Genomic DNA, 19,615 nt, shown 5'->3' with positions numbered 1-19,615 from the left:
GCCTTTTCCTGCAACATGGCAAGCTCTATTATGCCCTTTCTGAGATACAGCAACCATAATTTTATACAATATTCAAAGTGTAGTCGCTGCTCAGGTTTGTGTAAAGGCATTGCAATATTAAGGGTTTTACCTTTGATCCCTTTCCTAACGATAACATGAAATATACGTTTTTCATGGGTGCTGCATGGGTTGATGTTTTCACTTCCTTCCCACGTTGATCCTAAGATTCATTTTCTGGTCCGTTGCCACAGGATCCGACCTTATCAGTTTACATGTGAAGTTAGTATTCGCAACCTTACATGCAACACCTCTTACTCATAATAAATCACGTGCCATGCCAATTCAGCTGGAGAAATCTTTTGCAGCTCTTTGCAATCCCTTTTTCTTTTTACCACTCTGAATAATGCGGTGCTATCAGCAAACCTGACCACCTCATGCCTCTAACCACATTCCAGATCATTTATGAATGCTGGAAACCACCAGTCCACTTCTTACATCTCTCTTTTTTATGAGAACTGTCCATTTATTCCTCTTTGTTATTCTGTAATTCCTGTTCTACAACTAATTACTGCTTCATAAAAGGGCTTGTCCTCTTATCTTATATCTGCTTAAATAGTTCAGGAATTTTTGTTGAGGTATTTAGCACACAATGCCCCCTAGATCACCCAAATTCAAATGCTTGCTGCACTCTTAGAGCTTAGTGAGACAGGGCTTAGAGTTGTACAAGCCACACTAGTCCTGCTTCAGTGAGATTTTCATACCCTCCAACATTTCTCCGATGAAAATAGGGGTGTCTTATTCAACAACAATAACAACAACAGTTATCCAGCCCACTTGATTGAGTTGCCCCAGCCACTCTGGGCGACTTCCAACATATTCACAAACATAATAAAACATTAAACATTAAAAAACTTCCCAATATAGGGCTGCTTTCAGATGGCTCAGGGGTCGGATAATTCCATGCCCTCCAACATTTCTCTGATGAAAATAGGGATGTCCTAAGGAAAAGCGAAACATTCCGGGATCAAATCTGAAATTAGGACGGCTTCTGTAAATCCAGGACTATCCCTGGAAAATAGGGACACTTGGAGGGTTTGGACTTCTGCTAAATGCTTCATTGTTTTATATTTAGCAATGCTCTTGAGGTGTCCTTCTCTAACTCATTAGATCAGGACAGGCAGAATGAGAAGCTAAGGCCCCCTACATTCTCTTAGAGAAGGTAAGTCAACAGAGGAGTCTGTCAGGAATGAAGTCGGATTTTGTGGTACTTAGGAATGAACGGGGCTCTGTTTGGAGAATCCTTAAAGATCGATTCCCCCTGGATCCCTCAAACACTTCAGTACCTTCCCAGAGAACACACCATGCATTTAAAGCGCATTGCTTCCCCCAGAGAATCCTGGGAGTTGTAAGGATCCCTTCCCAGCACCCTTAAACTAGAGTTCCCATGGTTCTTCAGGCTAATTCATGTGATTTAAATGTGCAATAAATGTATGGTGCGTATTCCGCCCTGATGGGGCTGAGCTCCAAGACCTGCATTTAACCACAGCTATCCATCATGAAGAAAAGGTTGTTCCTGATGACATGAAGAGGGCCTTTCCCTCACCTCACCCACAGAGCAACCACAACCAGCATCCTTGCATTTGGGATAAAAGAGAAAGGTTTCCCATCAGAGAGCAGAACTACCAGGTAGGTTTGACCTCTGACACCTCATTTTTTGAACAAAAGTCTTGGCTCTGGCTTTCATTGTTTCCTGCATGCATCCTGTATCCTGGTTAACTTTATCCCATTTGCCTGGCCCTATTCCCATTGCTATATAGCCATAGCTCCTCTTCCTCCTCTGTTACCGGCTGTGACCTATGTTTTCAGGCACATCTCCTAGTAAACGTGTCCCCCCCCCCCACTCACAAAGGTGTGAGTCAGCCTTCAGGCACGAGCAGCTGGCCAAGGCTTCCAGCACATCTGCACGTCCCCATGGCTAAGAATAGGTTGAAGGGGAAAGGGTAAACCTGCACATCCTGGTTTTCAAAAACTGCTAGATCCTTTCTTTGAGAATCCCAGGAATCTGAACTAAAAGGCTTGATTTGTGGCTGCCTAATTTCACTGTCTGCAGCTGGGCAACCTTCCTCACAGGCCTCATCCAGAACTGGCCCGAGATCTGCCTGGGTAGGCCGGTCAAACCTGCTGGCATTGACAAGGCATATGACCCTCACCTGAATCTCATAGCTCTCCTGACAAGGTGATTTGGTCTGCAGCCACAGTGTGGAAATAAAGGAGGAGATTGCCCACCAGAAACCAGGCACTCTATTATTCAAATTAGGCCCCAGTGTTTTTCTTACAATCCCCTTCTCAATGAATTTAATTTAATGTAGCATGTAAAATCTCAAAGCTTTCTTATTTGTTAATTTGAGCAGCTACAAACAGTATTTCTACCTGCAACACACTTGAGCAAACCTGTTCCTCTTCCTTTCACAGATATTTTGTTTCCATTTGCAACTATAGCTGCCTCTGATGAGTTATCATTTAACTCTTTGTGGGGGGATTAGCATCAGACGTCATGTGCATGGAAGTTGCCAAATCAATTAACCAGCTAGAAGGGTTAGTGTTAATAGCACCAGTTTTCCTATAGCTTGATATTGCTGGATAGTTCTGATGAACTGCAAAAGCATTTTTAGTTTGCTTTCTGTTGCCACCCTGGAACTTTTATTTATTAGTGCCACTTTGTTCCCTTGGCCTGAAAGCGAGATGAGCGGCGCAACCTCATAGTCGCCTTTGACTGGACTTAACCATCCAGGGGTCCTTTACCTTTACCTTTTCCCCCTGCCAGTGTTACCTAGCATATGCACCTTTCTGAAGGAGCATCTCCACCCCCATCGTTCTACCCGGACACTGAGGTCCAGCACCAAGGGCCTTCTGGCAGTTCCCTCGCTGTGAGAAGCCAAATTACAGGGAACCAGGCAGAGGGCCTTCTCGGTAGTGGCGCCTGCCCTGTGGAATGCCCTCCCACCAAATGTCAAAAAGAACAACAACTACCAAGACATTTAGAAGACATCTGAAGGCAGCCCTGTTTAGGGAAGCTTTTAATGTTTGATGTATTACTGTATTTTGATATTTGGTTGGAAGCCGCCCAGAGTGGCTGGGGAAGCCCAGCCAGATGGGCACGGCATAAATAATAAATTATTATTATTATTATTTCTGCACATGTCTTGGCAGTGGAACTGCATTGCAACATTTGGAAAAGTGCAGATTTCAGTACAACCTAACAGCTGAGCCCACTCACCTGATGCAGTTTTTTAAAAACCTGCCCCCTTGCTTTTCTGGTGACACAAAACACAAACTGGGCGAGGTGTTTGTACTTCCTTCCTCATCAGTTGGCTGCTGATGTTAAGCTGCCCTTTGGAATGGGGAAGGATAGCAGCGGGTGGTGGGAGAAATCGAGAATACAAGGGTGCTTAGATCTCAAGATGGGAGGAGGGAAAATACCAGGGAAGCTGGCGTTTACGTGTAGACCTGTGTGTGCGTGTGTGTCTGAGGACATGTCTGTCTGTCTGGGAGGTCAACAGAGGGCGGGGAGGCAGCGGAGGTGGGGGAAGAATCCCTGCAGAGTCAGACAGGATGAGCCAGTGTGAATATGTGTGCATGACAGAAAGCATGAAAAGGAAGGCATGGGCTGGGGGCTGGGGGTGGGAAGGAATAGGCTACAGCCCTTTGCCTATCCTTCAAACAAGCCGGGAAGACCCACCCCCATCCTGTCTGCCTGTGAAGGTCTCGGAAGCTCCTCCAAAAGTCCCACCCCCTGAACAGTAGCATAAAAGCCACACACCCACCCCAGCGACTGGACACTAAACAGCTACTGCTGGACAGAGCCTCAGAGTCAAAGTGACCAGAACAGACTCAACTCGACTGAACCGCTGGAGATATCAGGTAAGTGTCTCCATCTCCTCAGGACTTCTGCGTGCTCTGGGATTTAGAGGGGCTTTGTGGCTTCTCGGGTAGCTGATAGGCTTGGGTTAAGAAGGGCTTTGGTGAGCCTCTCTTGGCTTTTGGGAGGTAAAGCAGATGTTATCAACCCAGAGGTGTGGATGGGATGGAACTGATCAGGTGGGCTGTGATGATCTATCAATAGCTGATGCAATATATTCCTCTGGTTTGGGGAGGGAAGAGTACGAGCTGGATGTGAGCATCACTTGGCTACTTCCAGGGTGATCGGAGAAGGTTCAAAATGGCTCGCTGTTTTCCAACAGATTAATTAAATTCCTTTCTGGGGCTTAATTTATAAACTTGAATTAAAAATTAATTGGGGGCACATTTTTTGTTGCTAATTTTTTTTAAATTGATCAATCTAACTGATTGATCAAACAAAACATTGCAGTAATTACCTGCCAGGGTCCCACCTCATTTTAAAATACTTATTTACATGCATTCATATCCGATTTAAAATATCCCACGGACGAGTTCTGTGAGCACCAAAATGCATTGTTGTAGACCTCACCGTAAGGGAGAGGTGCTGCTTTTGCTGAGTCTCAGGCTGCCTTGAAATCGCACCCTCATCCAAGATATGTGGAGGGTTGTGGTTGTTGGTGAGGAAGGAAAGGCAGTCTGCTCAGATATATTTTTGTTAATACTTTAGGTGCCCCTTGAACACGGAATCCAGAACAGAGCCAGAATGAACTATAGCACAGCTTCATAGAATAGAATCATAGAATCATAGAGTTGGAAGAGACCACAAGGGCCATCGAGTCCAACCCCCTGCCAAGCAGGAAACACCATCAGAGCACTCCTGACATATGGTTGTCAAGCCTCTGCTTAAAGACCTCCAAAGAAGGAGACTCCACCACACTCCTTGGCAGCAAATTCCACTGTCGAACAGCTCTTACTGTCAGGAAGTTCTTCCTAATGTTTAGGTGGAATCTTCTTTCTTCATCTTTGCCCTTTCTTCATCTTTGCCCTTTTCTTCCCAGGTCAGGATCATGGATTCAAGAAGTTTTGTTGTGATGCTTTGTTTGCTGATGACATCTTCATGTCAGCCCTGGAGGGCATTTGGAGCACCAGACAGGTGAGCCGCTGGGAAATGGGCAGGCGGCGATTCAGGGTGGTTGGTTTCGAGTAAGGAGGAGGGCAACACAATGCATAAACCACAAAATCCACCACCATCCCACAAGAGGTAGCAATGGGGCCACCAACTTGAATAATAATAATAATAATTTATTATTTTTACCCTGCCTACCCGACTGGGTTTCCCCAGCCACTCTGGGCGGCTTCCAACAAAATATTAAAATACAATAATTCATCAAATATTAAAAGCTTCCCTAAACAGGGCTGCCTTCAGATGTCTTCTAAAAGTCAGAGAGTTGTTTATTTCCTTGACATCTGGTGGGAGGGCATTCCACAGGGCGGGCGCCACTACCAAGAAGGCCCTCTGTCTGGTTCCCTGTAACTCCGCTTCTTGCAGTGATGGAACCACCAGAAGGCCCTTGGTGCTGGACCTCAGTGTCCGGGTGGGGGTGGAGACGCTCCTTCAGGTATACTGGGCTGAGGCCATTTAGGGTTTTAAAGGTCAGCATCAACACTTTGAATTGTGCCCGGAAATGTACTGAGAGCCAATGTAGGTCTTTCAGGACCGGTGTTATGTGGTCTCGGCACATTAATGGCTTTAAAAGAGGATTAGGCAACTGGATGGCTATTAATGGCTGCTCCCCATGATGTCTATGTGCTATGTCTGCTGTCAGAGGCAGTGTTCTTTTGAATATCAGTTGCTGAGAACCGCAATCATGGGACTTGCCCATGCACTTAGGTATTGCTTGTGGGATTCCCAGATGCATCTGGGTGGCCTCTGTGTGAACAGGAGGCTGGACCAGATGGTCCATTGGCCTGATTCTGATGTTCTGATGAGACAGTGAGGGATCTTCCCCTCATCTTATGGCCATCATCAATGTGTTATAACCACCCTACTTACCTGCTACCTTATTTTCTGCAGGCGGCAGCCCCCTCCTTTTGCCTCCTTCCTGAATCAGCTCCTGAAGATACGCGAAGGAGCAGATGGTAGAGCCTTGCAGGAGCCTGGGCTGGAAGCAGGAGAAAGGTCCACCAAGTGGGAGCAGTTGGAGGGAGTGAGAAGCCAGCTGAACCTGTTGAAGAGGTAAGTGGCACCTTGGAAGGACAACATCCCTGCACTCAGAGCAGACTAGCCCCGTTAGATATAGCCACTAGATCACCCCCTTATTCTAGAGAACACTACCTTCAGCTTTCCATCTCACACCCGTCCAGGAATGCAGGGAACTGCTTTATACTGAGTCATACCATCAACCCATCTTGCTTAGTAATGGCGGCAGGTCTTTTGGGTTTTTGACAGGAGTCATTCTCTTCCCTACCTGGAGATGTTGGAGTTTGGACCTGGGACATTCTGCTACTGAGCTATGGCCCTTGATGATCATCTGTCATGGATGCTTTAGCTGAGATTCATGCATTACAGGCACTTGGACCAGGTCCCTTCCAACTCGACAGTTCTATGATTCTAGAGCTGTGTCTTCCAGCGCAGTAGACCTCAGACCTTCCCAGAGAACATGGGAGTCAGGGCATGGTCTTTCAACCAGTCAAACCTGTGCGACAATAGATCTAGAACAGGGCTAGCCAATGTGCTGCCTTCCAGATCTTGCTGGATTCCAAATCCCATCAACCCTAGCCAGGGATGATGGGAGTTGTAGTCTGAAGGGTACCACGCTGGCTACGTCTGATCTAGAATATAATAATCTTGATTTTGCTTGATCTGCATTTCGCAAGAACAAAATCGCTCTATCTTACAATTTAAATTTTATTGTTTCCCTTGGGGTTAGAGCTTGTGAAACAGCCTGGCAAGCTAAACGTATCATCTAACCATACAACACCTATTTGTGTCAGGCAGAAAATATGTAAAATGCGTCCTACAGACAGAAGTTGCCAAACTGTCTCTCCCCTCCCCCTTTTAATTAACTTGGGAGGTGTTTTGCTTCCCAATAGGCAGAAATTTTGCTGGTGAAGCTTTTTCTGATGCAGTAATGAAATAACTATTAAAACAGTGGATGCAGTTAGGAGTACTGTGACACTTCATTACCATGTTAGAGGGGGGGGGGAATTCACTGGCAAAACTGATTTTTTCTCCTACACATGTTTGGGGCATGACCCAGTCTTGATTTGCAGTTGCATGATGCTGATCTAAATAGACAAATAGTCTGACTCAGTATAAGACAGCTTCCTGTGTCCCTATATAGTAGTTATTTGGATGGTAGTGAAGACTGAGTCGTCCCCCCCCAGTGTGAAAGTTAGCCTTTCACTATTCTTTTTTTTAATCACGGCCCCAAACTGGACCAGACCAAGATGAAGCCATCTCTTGGCTGGGCGAAAGCCAATTCCTAGCCCTATGACAATCTTAGCCTGAGTCCCTCGGGTGGTGCGATGGGTCAGGGCACCAGGCTGTTAACCAAAAGGTTGGTGGTTCGAGTCCACCCAGGGACTGCTGTGAGCAGGATTCCTGCATTCCAGGGGGTTGGACTAGATGACCCTTGGGGTACCCTTCTAACTATGATTCGAAGCCTCAGCTCTAGTATAGCATGGATAGGGAGCCTGTGGTTCTCGAAGATATCGCTGGACTATAATTCACATCATCCCCCATCACTGCCTGGCTGTGCCTTTTGCTCCCATTCAAGAGATCATTCCTCCAGCTCCAGCCCCTACATAGGTCCTCTATAAGACCCTAGTGTTCCTCACACTTCTTTTCCCCATCCACAGCTCCTCTCCTGGGCATCGTGTCCCCCGACACCTGCTGGCCTTGCCTTCCATGCGCGGATGCCAGCTTGGCACCTGCCAAGTGCAGAACCTGGCCAATCTGCTGTACCGTTATGGGGGCAACAACCAGAAGGACGAATCCCGCAAGAACAACAAGGACACAGCCGATCCCATGGGCTATGGGCGCAGGAGACGCCGGGTGGCTGGGCATGGCTTGCCCACTCCCACTTAAGAGACACCATGCTGACGAGGGGAAAGATGGGCACTAACTGAACCAGGCTCTGAGAAGCCGCAAGGATCAAGAGAACACACTCAGTGACCCTGAGCGCTCAGAGGCAATGGGCAACTACAAGCGTGGCCACCATCATGGGATGGTTGTGGGTCTTCTTCTGTCTCCAGCATTTTAGTGCCCCCCATCCCAGTTCAAGATTTGGGCTACTGGTGCCTAGGCAAAGCTTCATAGAGATGCAAGGCTGTAGAGCGGATAGCTGCTACGGCTCACAGGGTGTTCAATGGAGTTGTGTGTTCAGCAGTGGTCAAGCTAAGAGCCCCCTCTCCAACGGGGCAGCAGCTCTTTGCCAGAACGCAGGAGGAGGATGCTATAGAAGCCAAGGAAGAGGATGGGAAAGTGGTCATGCCCCCCCCCCCCGGAAAAGAACACTGGAACATCTCGGCGTTGCAGAATAGCTCCTCTGCAAAATACAAATGGACTTCACCGGCTATGTGACATCGCAGGCAGGGTGGCGGGATTCCTGGGCAGTCCTGGCTTCTGGGATTCTGTGCTTCATTTATGCATCTGGAGTTGCATCAAGAGGAGATTTCAAGTAAAGAAATTTGTCCACCTGGAATTGTTTGTGGTGTTATTTGGTGCTTTGGCTCGGTTGAGGTTGCTAAGTGTGAGGTTGCTAAGTGTGGTAGGCGAAATGAGTGGTTGGGAATGGATGCAAATTTGTCCCCGCCTCCTGCCGCCCTCTGGTGTTAATTAAATGGCACACCTCTCTGAGAGATCCCAGGCTTCCTGGTACTGCCCTGTTGCACTTCCTGCAGGCACTGATGTAGTCCAGTTTGTGCCTAGGTAGAACTAGGAAGTGTGGATGAAGTCCCATGTTTGGTTGCCAGAGGTGTGGTTATACTCCTTATTCAGTGAAGGGTTGCTGCAAGCTGGTGAAATCCTTTCTCAAGCCTTGGTTGTTCTGAACAACTACAGAATGGCATGGGCTCCTGAGCACTCTGCTTTGGCTCTTGGGACCTCTGAGATGCTCTGAGCTGGTTGTTGTTCCCAAAGAAGGGGGTTACAAAGTTTTTCACTCACCTAAAAAACCCATTGGTTGGTTGAAGATAACCTGAGCATAATCTGTGCTGTCATTTTGTTGATCACTGAGAGCTATAAGCAGTTGGAATTTCTGTATTTTTCTGCCCAGGTTGCCATTACCATCTACTACTACTACTACTACTACTACTATTATTTTGACAAAGTAACTAATCATAAATAGATATGGAAAAAAATGTGCACCCCACCCCTGAGACCATTCCATTGTAACTATCCAACCTCCCAAAATTTCAACACCTCCTGTGACGGTTTGGCCCCTTTCTGTTTTAACACGACAAATTCTACAAACACCTTCCATATCGCCTCAAAATCATTTCTCCTGCATATTCCCTGTCTTTCCTTAATGGCACATGTTAATTTATCATCAGTGGCTATATCCCACTCACCATTACCATTTATTTGCAAATTAATCACCTCCATCCTCAAAGGAACTGCATACATGGTTCTTGCCTCCACCTTTTATCTCTTCACAACGACCTTGTGAGGTAGGTTAGGGTGGCCCAACATTGCGCAATTCATTGATGGCCCAACATTGGCCATTCATTGATGAGTGGGAATTTCGACCTGGGTATCTCCAGTCCAGGTTGGCCATTGTAACCACCGGAAAAAAATATATATTAAAGGGATGCAAAGAATGAGAAAATACTAGGATGCTCCATCTCCTCCTAAAGAAGAGAGGTGGCTTAGATCAATGGAACTGTGAGCCACACCTGCTGGTTTCTTGGAAAGGTGGAGATGGTAATTAATCAAGACCAGGGCTAGCCAATGCAGTGGGCTCCAGATGTTGTTGCACTCTATATCCCATCAGTCAATGGCTAGGGACGATGGGAGTTGTAGTCCAACATTTGGAGGGCACAAGGTTGACAAACCTTGAGCTAGAGATGCACGTGTCAATGTGTATGAGGTCTCCTGTTTTCTTTGAGCAGGGGTGGGCGACCTGCACCCAAAGGTCTGCCTGTGGCCTTCTTCGGCATAATTTCATGTGGATGGTGGGGGTGGAGGGACCCCAAAAGCCAAGGTGGGGGTGGGAGGGGGGTGGTGCAAGAAGGGAAGGGAATCCTTTGCAAGCAATCACCTCAGACATCTACTAAAAGTGACCTGTCTCTTCTCCACAAATTTCAGCAGCTCTCTCTCTCTCTGTGTGTTTGTATAAGAGGGGGAGGAAGGCTGTGAGAGAACTAGAGTGTCAGGAAGAAAGAGGGAAGGGACAGAAAGAGAAAAGGGGTAGCAGGGCAAAGAATGAAGAGAGGACAAGTGCCTGGGAGGACTGGGAAACCAGGTTGGGTTGGGATTCTCGGGGGAGTTAAATTCAGGCCTTAGGCATGATCTGACTCATTCCAGAGCGGTTCACAAAATACAAACAAATTAAGATTATTATTAAAAAACAAACGAACCCACACACACCACACATTAACATTTTCTACTCATTTTGCAACTCCTGCTTCCATGAACAAGGAGGCAATGAAAAGTGAAATGAAACGAGGTTCAGAAAACTGGTGCTCTGGTGGGTAGTGAAACAGGGAGACTTGAGGCTATTGTGGAGGGGTGGGGTGGGGGGAAGGCGACTGGAAATCTGGGGTTGGGAAAACCTTCCCCCCCCCCCGCCCTCCGGCTCAAAAAAAAAAGGAGGGTCAGCGGCGGCGCCTCCGGAACCAAAGATTTCAAGGCGGGGGCTCCGGAAACCCCGACCACCTCCAGCAGCATCAGCATCAATAAAGCGGCGCGGGGCATTTCGGGAAAATCCTTGCACGGCCGGAGCCGGCATGGCCAGCTGGGCGGTGACGAGGAGGGGAGATGCTGGAGGCCGGCGGGCAGGCGGGAGAGGACAGGCGGACTAGTGGGTAGAGGAGCAGGGGGGCGCCAAGGGCAAGGACCCGGAGGAGCGAGGAAGGAACGGCTCGGGAAGGAGGAGGGAACGGAGAGGATGGAGAGGAAGAGGAGGAGGAGCTGGGGTGCCGCTGGGAACCCCCGAAAGGCTGCCCGTCGCCAGGGGGGTCCTGCTCCCCAGCCCTGAGCTTCGGCGCATGGCTCAGCCCCGGAATTGGGGCCGGTTGCTCTTGGCGGGGGGGCCACCCCAGAGAGGTCGCAAGGTGAGCCCTCCCTTCCCCCACCCCGGGCCTAGTGGGTGCTGCTGGCAAGACAGGGCTTCTTTCTGGGGGTGCTGGGGAGGCCAGACCAACCCGGGTCCGTAGTAACTGGGGGGGGGGGAGGAAGGCACTGGGACGGGGGGGGGGTTATGGGTTAGTGGTGGTGAGTTATGGGTTCCCTGAGGGAGCAGCAGAGCCTAGTGGGAGTAGCTGTGTGGGCTGGGGGTGCCTTCTTCTGAAAGAACCAAAGGCCCAGGGTCCCAATCTAACCTGAGATGCGGTTTGTTGTTGTTTTTAATTTCCCCAGAGTTGGCAGCCTGACCCCTCCGGAGGAGCCCAATGAGACCTGCTGGTGGAACAGGTATGTAATAGCTGAAGGAAGGTGGTCTGGGGGGGGGGTCTTGTGGGATGCCAAGGTTTATGGACGCCCGTCTGTGTACAGCTGGACGCCGCTTCCTGAGGGCATCCACTACATAGGGTACTATTTATAGACAAGCCTGTGCAGATACCAAGGCTGGGGTTTGATCAATGATCTGTTGGCACATGGAGATTGGAGGGGGTGGGGTGGGGAGGGGGGGACTTTGGGGAGGAAATGGCAAGCAGGCGAGTGGCCGTCCCCTCCAGCAGGCATCGATTTATGCCTCTACTGCTTTTGCTTGGCTTGCTACTGTAATGAGATGGTGGGGGCAGAGATAATTGCTTGCTTCCAAAACCTTAATGGCAAATAGGATTTTTCTTATGCCACTTCATACACACACACACACACTCCCAAGTCATTCCACCAGATGAGAAACGGCGTCTGTCATGTTCAACTTTCTAGAAGGTAAGGAGGTCAGTGGCCCTGGATCCTCTGAGGTCACATGAAGCAGCCATCTGTGTTTTTCATATTGTGATTTTATGCTGTAACCGCCCTAAGACCTACAAGTATAGGGCAGAGAACAAAATATAATAATAATAATAATAATAATAACAACAACAACAACAATCTCTTAAGTAGGTCTGGGGATGAGCCTGGAAGTGAGACCTCTGAAAAACTTATGTTAGCCAATCCTTTCCTCTGTCAAAAATAACGTGAAGGCCAGTAAATACTTTTTTTTGTGTGGGGGGTGGATGTCTTTGTTTCCCTTCCTCACTTGGCTTCTTTCGTACACACACCCCTCCTCCAATGTTGTAATCATTTTAATTTTAGCAAAATTAACAAACATGCTTTCTTTCGTGGGTGGAAAAGCAATTCCGGGAGGCCAAAGTATCTTCAAAGGATCACACCCTTTTATTCCATGTCAGATCATGTAGCCTCACATATAACTCCATAAAAATTACTAGCTGACAAATATGTTTACTAGCTTACCTGATTTTATATTCCTCCTCTGCTAGTTATTTGTGGCAATGCTGTTGGGCTATAGGGGAGGCAGGGGGAAAAGACACACCCCCCTTTTTAAAGTTTGCAAATGTTTCCTTGTCCCACCACTTGGAAGAAATTAAAGGGCCAAACTTTTCTTTTAATAAGAGAAAAATGAAAATCTGCTGCAAGAGCCTGCAAATTTAAACCAGAAGGCTGATGCTTAATCATTTTCCCACAGGTCATTTTCATGATTAAAATCAGCCTCCCAACATTACTTTTCCACTGGTTGACTTTTTGTTCTTAATTATGGTAAACTGGTCTGCCTGCCTGCTATGTTTGGTGCTCGTTTGGTGCTTGCTTGTGTTAAGCAAAGTCTTGTTTAACTGAGTGAGACATTTCCATGGAATTCTGGACAGTTTTGAGGCCTGCGGGGTGTGTGTGGGTGTGACTTACACAGGTTTTAGGGTATCCTAACCTGTCCTCTCCTCCTTCAATACCTAACTTTAAAAGGCACTTCCTGATACCACAGAAAGCACATTTTTGTGGCTGGCTGCCATACACTTGTACATCTTTATCACTTCACACCTTTCCCTTAAACCTATAAGTAGAAAGTCTTAAGTAAGGAAACCAGCAAATGTGCACCTCATGCATATGAGATAGAGAGAGACTGAGCAATGGCTTGATGCCTAAAGAACAGCACTAGACATGCCAGTTTTGGTGGACAGCTGTCACTCAATAGAACCCAGAATATCAGGCATGTAGGGGTGTGTGTGTGTGTGTGTGTGTGGAGTTTACTGGATCAAGTAGGTCAAAAGGAATACATATCTTAGGTGCCACCTAGATAGCAATCTGAAATGGGCCTCAGAAATCATGCAACCCAGAGAGTTATTAAAATAATGTTACTTTTCAGGCTATTTTCTAATTCTGCTTCAGGTAATAGATTAAAAAGAGAGAGATTTGCTTCCTGGAAGGCTCAGTGGGGGCAGAGGACCTAGGCTAAACTATATCCATATAATTAATGGATAAAGTCCTTTGTGTTGGTGTTCTTGAGAAGCTAGCATTCCAGTTTAATTGTTCGTTGTAAAAAGATAAGACTCTCTTGGATGGATGGATGTCATTCAGGAATGAAGCGAATCTACCTGAGAAGTGTTGGTGGTTAGAAAGCAGGCAGCGCTTCTTTTTTCTGTGATGGCATTAGAGGAGGCCTGCTGCTTCCTGCATCTCTGCCTAAAGGAGAGGCGAGGAACCTCAGACCTCTCTGGCCAGCAGGACTCCCTGTGCCTCCCTCTCTCTAGGTCACATTTCTCACTGGCCCTGCTGTGCATCTTATTCGAGTGCTTCTGCCTGTCTGGGACCTGTTTTTGACCTGAGATAATGCCTCTTCCTTGCTTGGGTGGGGGGCAGAAGGATTTGTGTGTATGTAGAGTCGGTGAGGGATGCGGGCGGTGCTGTGGGTTAAACCACAGAGCCTAGGACTTGCCGATCAGAAGGTCGGCGGTTCGAATCCCCGCAACGGAGTGAGCTCCCGTTGCTCGGTCCCTCCTCCTGCCAACCTAGCAGTTCGAAAGCACGTCAAAGTGCAAGTAGATAAATAGGTACCACTCCAGCGGGAAGGTAAACGGCGTTTCCGTGCGCTGCTCTGGTTCGCCAGAAGCGGCATAGTCATGCTGGCCACATGACCCGGAAGCTGTACGCCGGCTCCCTTGGCCAATAAAGCGAGATGAGCGCCGCAACCCCAGAGTCGGCCACGACTGGACCTAATGGTCAGGGGTCCCTTTATCTTTACCTTTAGAGTCGGTGATACTGAATGACTGTGTGTGGCTGGAGGACTGTATCCTGCTTCAACAGAGGTAAGAGTCCAGTCCATTACCCCACTTTCTTTTGTCTCTGGCCCTGCCCACCAGTGGCATGTTGCTCTCTGAACAGGGTCCCCATCCCTGGTTTCATATCCTCCAGGGGGTTCCTCATCTTCCTTTCTTCTCTCCCTCTCTCCTTCTTCCGCAAACCGTTAGGGGCTGGATGTGAAGCTGCGCTCCTCCTGGGGCCCAGTGATGTTTGTGCATGTAAACTCTGGGTCCTAATTTGTTTCTACAGTGGTACCTCGAGTTACAGATGCTTCAGGTTACAGACGCTTCAGGTTACAGACTCCGCTAACCCAGAAATAGTACCTCGGGTTAAGAACTTTGCTTCAGAACAGAAATGGCGCGGCGGCAGTGGGAGGCCCCATTAGCTAAAGTGGCACCTCAGGTTAAGAATAATTTCAGGTTAAGTACGGATCTCCAGAATGAATTAAGTTCTTAACTCGAGGTACCACTGTACTTACATTGAGTATTATTGGCATGGGGGCACCATGTTTGTCTAGCTCCCAAGCATAGTGTTGGCTTAGATGCAGCTTGCAAAGGCCATTCTCCTCCCTCCTCCCCAAGGTGGCTGTGAGTTGAGTTGCACACCCCAGTTTCTTATATGTAATTGTCATCTGGAATCTTTACGCATTTTTTAAAAAAGTGGTTTGATTAGAGACTGTCTGGACAGCTCAGTTGGTTAGAGCATGGTGCTGATAACGCCAAGGTTGCAGGTTCGATCCCCGTATGCATATTCCTGAATTGCAGGGGGGTTGGACTAGATGGTCCTCAGGCTCCCTTCCAGCTCTACAATTCTATGATTCTGTGATGTGCAAGATGGTGAACTCTTCCACATGTGGTGGACTTGCGAAAAAAATGAAAAACTTTTGGGACCTGATTTATAACAAAATGAAAAAAAACTGTTTAAATATACATTCCCAAAGAAACCAGAGGCTTTCCTGCTAGGGATAATAGGAGATGAAGTAAAAAAAGAGGATTGTAAGTTATTTATGTATGCTACGACTGCTGCTAGGATTCTCGTGGCCCAGAAATGGAAATCCCAGGAGATCCCAATGTTAGTGGAGTGGCAAGTGAAGATGTTTGAATATGCGGAGTTGGCGAAAATGACTAATAAGATTTGACATCAAAAAGTAACAAAGTTTGAAGAGGAGTGGAATAAATTTGTTGTGTATATACGGAATAATTGTAGAAGTTTTAAAACTGTAGCAGGATTAACTTAAATCTTGTGATGTGGGTGGAGGGTAAATAAGAATCTGTAGGAGTAGCTATTAATTTGTGAAAGCCGAAGCAGGGAAGGAAGGAAGGAAGTCTGAGCGTGACAAAGCGCAGTGTAAATAAGAAAACACTAAGATGCTGGATGCAAGAGTTTATGTTTAATTGGACTTTGTTTTTGGAAATCTGACTTATGTTCTTATTTGATTTTGATTTTGAAAACTTAATAAAAAGTATTTTTTTAAACAGAAAAACAGATTTGATTAGGGACAACTGTTGCGAACAGTAAGCCTGCAAATTACATGGGGGTTATGTTCTGTGGATTGCGCATAAAGCCACAATCGCATATAGTCAAAACCCATTGAATCCAATGGTGGTGGTGGTGGGGTGCAGGGCAGGGATTGCCAATGTCATTTCCCCCAGAACTCCAGCCCCTTTTTATTTAATTTTATTTATTTATTTTGCCATGCGTATAAAGCTGAATGTGCACATGTAAAATGTGTGTAACTTGGGTCTTTCTGTAGTTTTAACGGGGAGAGTCCCCAGCCTGGTATAGGGAAGGCCAAAGCTTATTCTATTTTATTGTTTGTTTATTTTAATTTCTCTCCTTTTAAAGCAGTGTACAAATAGATACATAGGGACGCGGGTGGCGCTGTGGGTTAAACCACAGAGCCTAGGACTTGCTGATCAGAAGGTCGGCAGTTCGAATCCCCATGACGGGGTGAGCTCTCATTGCTCGGTCCCTGCTCCTGCCAACCTAGCAGTTCGAAAGCACGTCAAAGTGCAAGTAGATAAATAGGTACCGCACTGGCGGAAAGGTAAACGGTGTTTCTGTGCGCTGCTCTGGTTCGCCAGAAGTGGCTTAGTCATGCTGGCCACATGACCCGGAAGCTCCCTTGGCCAATAAAGTGAGATGAGCGCCGCAACCCCAGAGTCGGCCACGACTGGACCTAATGGTCAGGGGTCCCTTTACAAATACGTACAGGAGGGATACACAAGCAATGCTGCATACAGTGAGTTGAAAGATAATCAGGAAAGCTGAACTTGAAATGCCTTCTTCTCTTTAAAAAAACAACAAACAAACCACCAAACTGTTAGTACCTTTGAAAAGCTAAGCAGGGTCTGGTATGGTTTCAAATTGGATGGGAGACCACATGTTGAGATTCCTGCGTTGCAGGGATTGGACTAGATGACTCTCGTGGTCATAAGATAGTGCCCTGTAGAACACTTTAGCACAAGGATCGTGAAGCCAAAACCCAAGTTCCCAGTGTTATTCTCAGGTTGGAGAAGAAGAAGAAGAGTTTGGATTTGATATCCCGCTTTATCACTACCCGAAGGAGTCTCAAAGCAACTAACATTCTCCTTTCCTTTCCTCCCCCACAACAAACACTCTGTGAGGTGAGTGAGGCTGAGAGACTTCAGAGAAGTGTGACTGGCCCAAGGTCACCCAGCAGCTGCATGTGGAGGAGCGGGGAAGTGAACCCGGTTCACCAGATTACGAGTCCACTGCTCTTAACCACTACACCACAGTGGAGGGGAGCCACTGTAAAACTGTGCCCCAAATAGTCATCCCTCAGAGCTGGCCTTTTGGGGTGTAGTGGCATATATTTATACAAATAATTATATATCCCCATATCATAGACATATGCCACAGAAGTTTAAAACAAGCCATACAGTAACATCATATTTAAAACCAATTAAGAACAGAAGAATTCAAAGCAAACACCAGTAGACCATTAATTGCCTGGGTACATCTGGAATGTAGAGCAGAAATGTTTTCAGCATGCTTTATAAGCTAGCACAGAAGGTGCCCATTGAACCTCTTTTGGAGGGATGTTCCAAGAGGTAAACATCTGGCTCTTATTATTTAGTTCCCTGTAGGCTCCCATGGCAAGAATTGGGAAGTCATCACTATTTTGCCAGGCTGATTACAAACCAGTACAACCAGTTTTGAAGTGGGAGGGAGTTTGAGCGGAAGAGTCAGCCAGCACATTTTTTAGAGGAGGCTGCAAGGAGCAGATTGCATCTGTGCTGAGGCGATCCATCGCTGTACGCAGGTAGGATTGGGTCCTGGAGCAAAGAACACGCAGGAAATTGGATCAGGGAATGGGTGGTTGTGTGGAGAGAGGATTTAGGGCAGCCTCAGAAGATACAGTGGAATTTCCTTGGCGGTTCTTCCACAACTCAGTTGTATGGGAGAAGGAATGAGAGGGATGGAGGGTGTGAAGACTGGGGCAAACAGGGCTGCGATTCCAGATCTAGTGGAGGAGAGGGCTGGATTTTCTGGCATGGTGGAAACAGACTAGGAGGTGGATTCTGTAAAGCTTCCATTGTTCCTGACCATTCGTTGGGCTGGACGTGATGGAAGTTGCAGCCCAGCAATATTTGGGAGGGACTGAAGTCTTCTAGGTTCTGTAAAAATATGTTTTAATATTCCCCATGTTTTGGTGGAAAACAGGGTTGTGTGTGTCGTTGGTGTTTTGGTTTGCGTGGATATGGGGAAAAGTGGTGTCTTGCCAACACTTTGGGTGGGGTTGTAGAGTCTAGCAAAGAGCCGATTGCCAGGATTCCCAGGTCCCACTGTTCAGAACCTGTACCCCAGTTTGTCTCTTCCCTGTCACTGCCTTGGGTTTCCGCCTTACCATGCTTTCTCTTGGAAAGTGTGCTTGTGTCCGTTTGTTTGTTCATTTGTGAGTGGGAGGCTGATTGGTGGATGCCTCAAAGGAAGCGCACTTCCTGATTTAAACTCATTCCAAAGTGTCTGTCTCACCGGGTGGGACTCAGAGAGCAAAACTGAACAACGTTACTGTTCCATAGCAGTGGAGAGGGCTGGAGCACACAAGAGCCTCAGGTTAGCCCCCAGCCCAATGACTTGCTCTAACTATGAAGCGTGATTTACTTCCCAAAGAATTAGAGTAAAACCACTCATTACATTAACTACACTGTTTGCCCTTGAGTGCAGTAGTTTCCTTTCAAAATGTCCAGCATGGATCAGGATCTTGGGCGGTGTCTTTGTGGAGGGAGCTTTAAGCTTCTACCCTCTGCTGTGGTCCCACATCTGAAGGGGAGCCCCACACCTTCTCTTTGCAAGGGGAAACTTGCATCCATTCAGTCTAGTGCCTACGTTGGGTTGCCATATGTCCTCTTTTTCCAGGACACGTCCTCTTTTTCATGGGTAGAGTCGTCATAGCGATCCGTAGTTAAAAGCAGAAGTCGGCAAACGTGTCCTCTTTTTTGCCCTAGCGCTGGGAGCATTCCTCCCCCAGGCAAACAGCAGAAAATGTTCACAAAAACGGGCAGTTTTGCAAGAATTCAGGGTAGAATAAGCAAATGAGCCTCAATTTGTTGCTGCTGTTATGGCAAACTTGACGCAAGTAATTAAGTTTGCAGAAATTGGGTTGTTTTGCTGGTGCTTACTAAGAAGACAGCTATTCCCAGATTGCATTTGAAATTACAGGTTTAAGTTACTTTATGGGGTTGCAGATTATATATACCGCGCTGCTCAGTGGACCAACAGGTTGGGTTAGGTAGGTTGGGTTCCTGGGGTCCTTTGAAACTCTTCTTCTGCCTAGGTGATGAGATAGTCTGGGCCCCGAGGCAAAACGGCAAGCGCAAGTAACACATTCCTGTTGTGGCTTGACATTTCACCTATATAGCTATGCTCCTCCTTTGCTATAACATCTTGTTTCAGCATTGCATATTTTGAGGCTTGACCCTGCAGGGGAAAGAAGCGAGCTAGCTGTGTGCTAGATGGAAGCAAACTGCTAAAATCAGGAGAATGAGTGTGGCGGCTGTAACTCAACCTGGATCCTCGCAGCCGGTGTGATGTTTTGATTCATTGATCTACAGCTTTTAGGGAAAGTGTTGACAGCCTCTGTGTTTCTCTTTGACCGGGCAACTCTTCCTGAATTTGCAGCTGCGTTAACCCAAGAAAAGGGCCCCTTGGGATTGGGAAAGATGCAATTACCTCCTCCCCCCCCCGAGAAAACAGAAACAGGCTGGCTTCTTTGCTCTCTCCAAAACG

At 47.2% G+C, this 19,615-nt stretch overlaps 3 protein-coding genes across 5 annotated transcripts in view; all 3 read left to right on the top strand.

The window, feature by feature from the left end:
- The window catches only part of IRF3 (interferon regulatory factor 3), a 336,177-nt gene that overhangs the window by 300,703 nt on the left and 15,859 nt on the right, over window positions 1-19,615 (top strand). The gene's annotated exons all lie outside the window — the stretch shown is intronic.
- LOC128400365 (pro-adrenomedullin-like) lies at window positions 3,319-8,606 on the top strand. The gene is made up of 4 exons (XM_053362549.1): window positions 3,319-3,921; window positions 4,959-5,053; window positions 5,975-6,136; window positions 7,762-8,606. Exons 2-4 carry the CDS (start codon window positions 4,968-4,970, stop codon window positions 7,988-7,990), a joined length of 477 nt encoding a protein of 158 aa, XP_053218524.1. The 5' UTR covers window positions 3,319-3,921; window positions 4,959-4,967; the 3' UTR covers window positions 7,991-8,606.
- CPT1C (carnitine palmitoyltransferase 1C) overlaps window positions 10,792-19,615 on the top strand; it is a 56,188-nt gene continuing 47,364 nt past the window's right edge. Inside the window, exons 1-2 of one of the 3 annotated variants that reach the window (XM_053362514.1) lie at window positions 10,792-11,178; window positions 11,483-11,536. The gene's annotated coding sequence lies outside the window, so the exon portion shown is untranslated. Of the gene's footprint in view, window positions 11,179-11,482; window positions 11,537-17,586; window positions 17,649-19,615 lie in introns of those variants that run through there. The other 2 variants (XM_053362517.1, XM_053362516.1) reach the window with 2 other exon arrangements.

The sequence above is a fragment of the Podarcis raffonei genome, chromosome 13, assembly GCF_027172205.1.
Source record: "Podarcis raffonei isolate rPodRaf1 chromosome 13, rPodRaf1.pri, whole genome shotgun sequence".
NCBI classification, from domain to species: Eukaryota; Metazoa; Chordata; class Lepidosauria; order Squamata; family Lacertidae; genus Podarcis; species Podarcis raffonei.
This window is presented reverse-complemented; position numbering and strand designations above follow the sequence as displayed.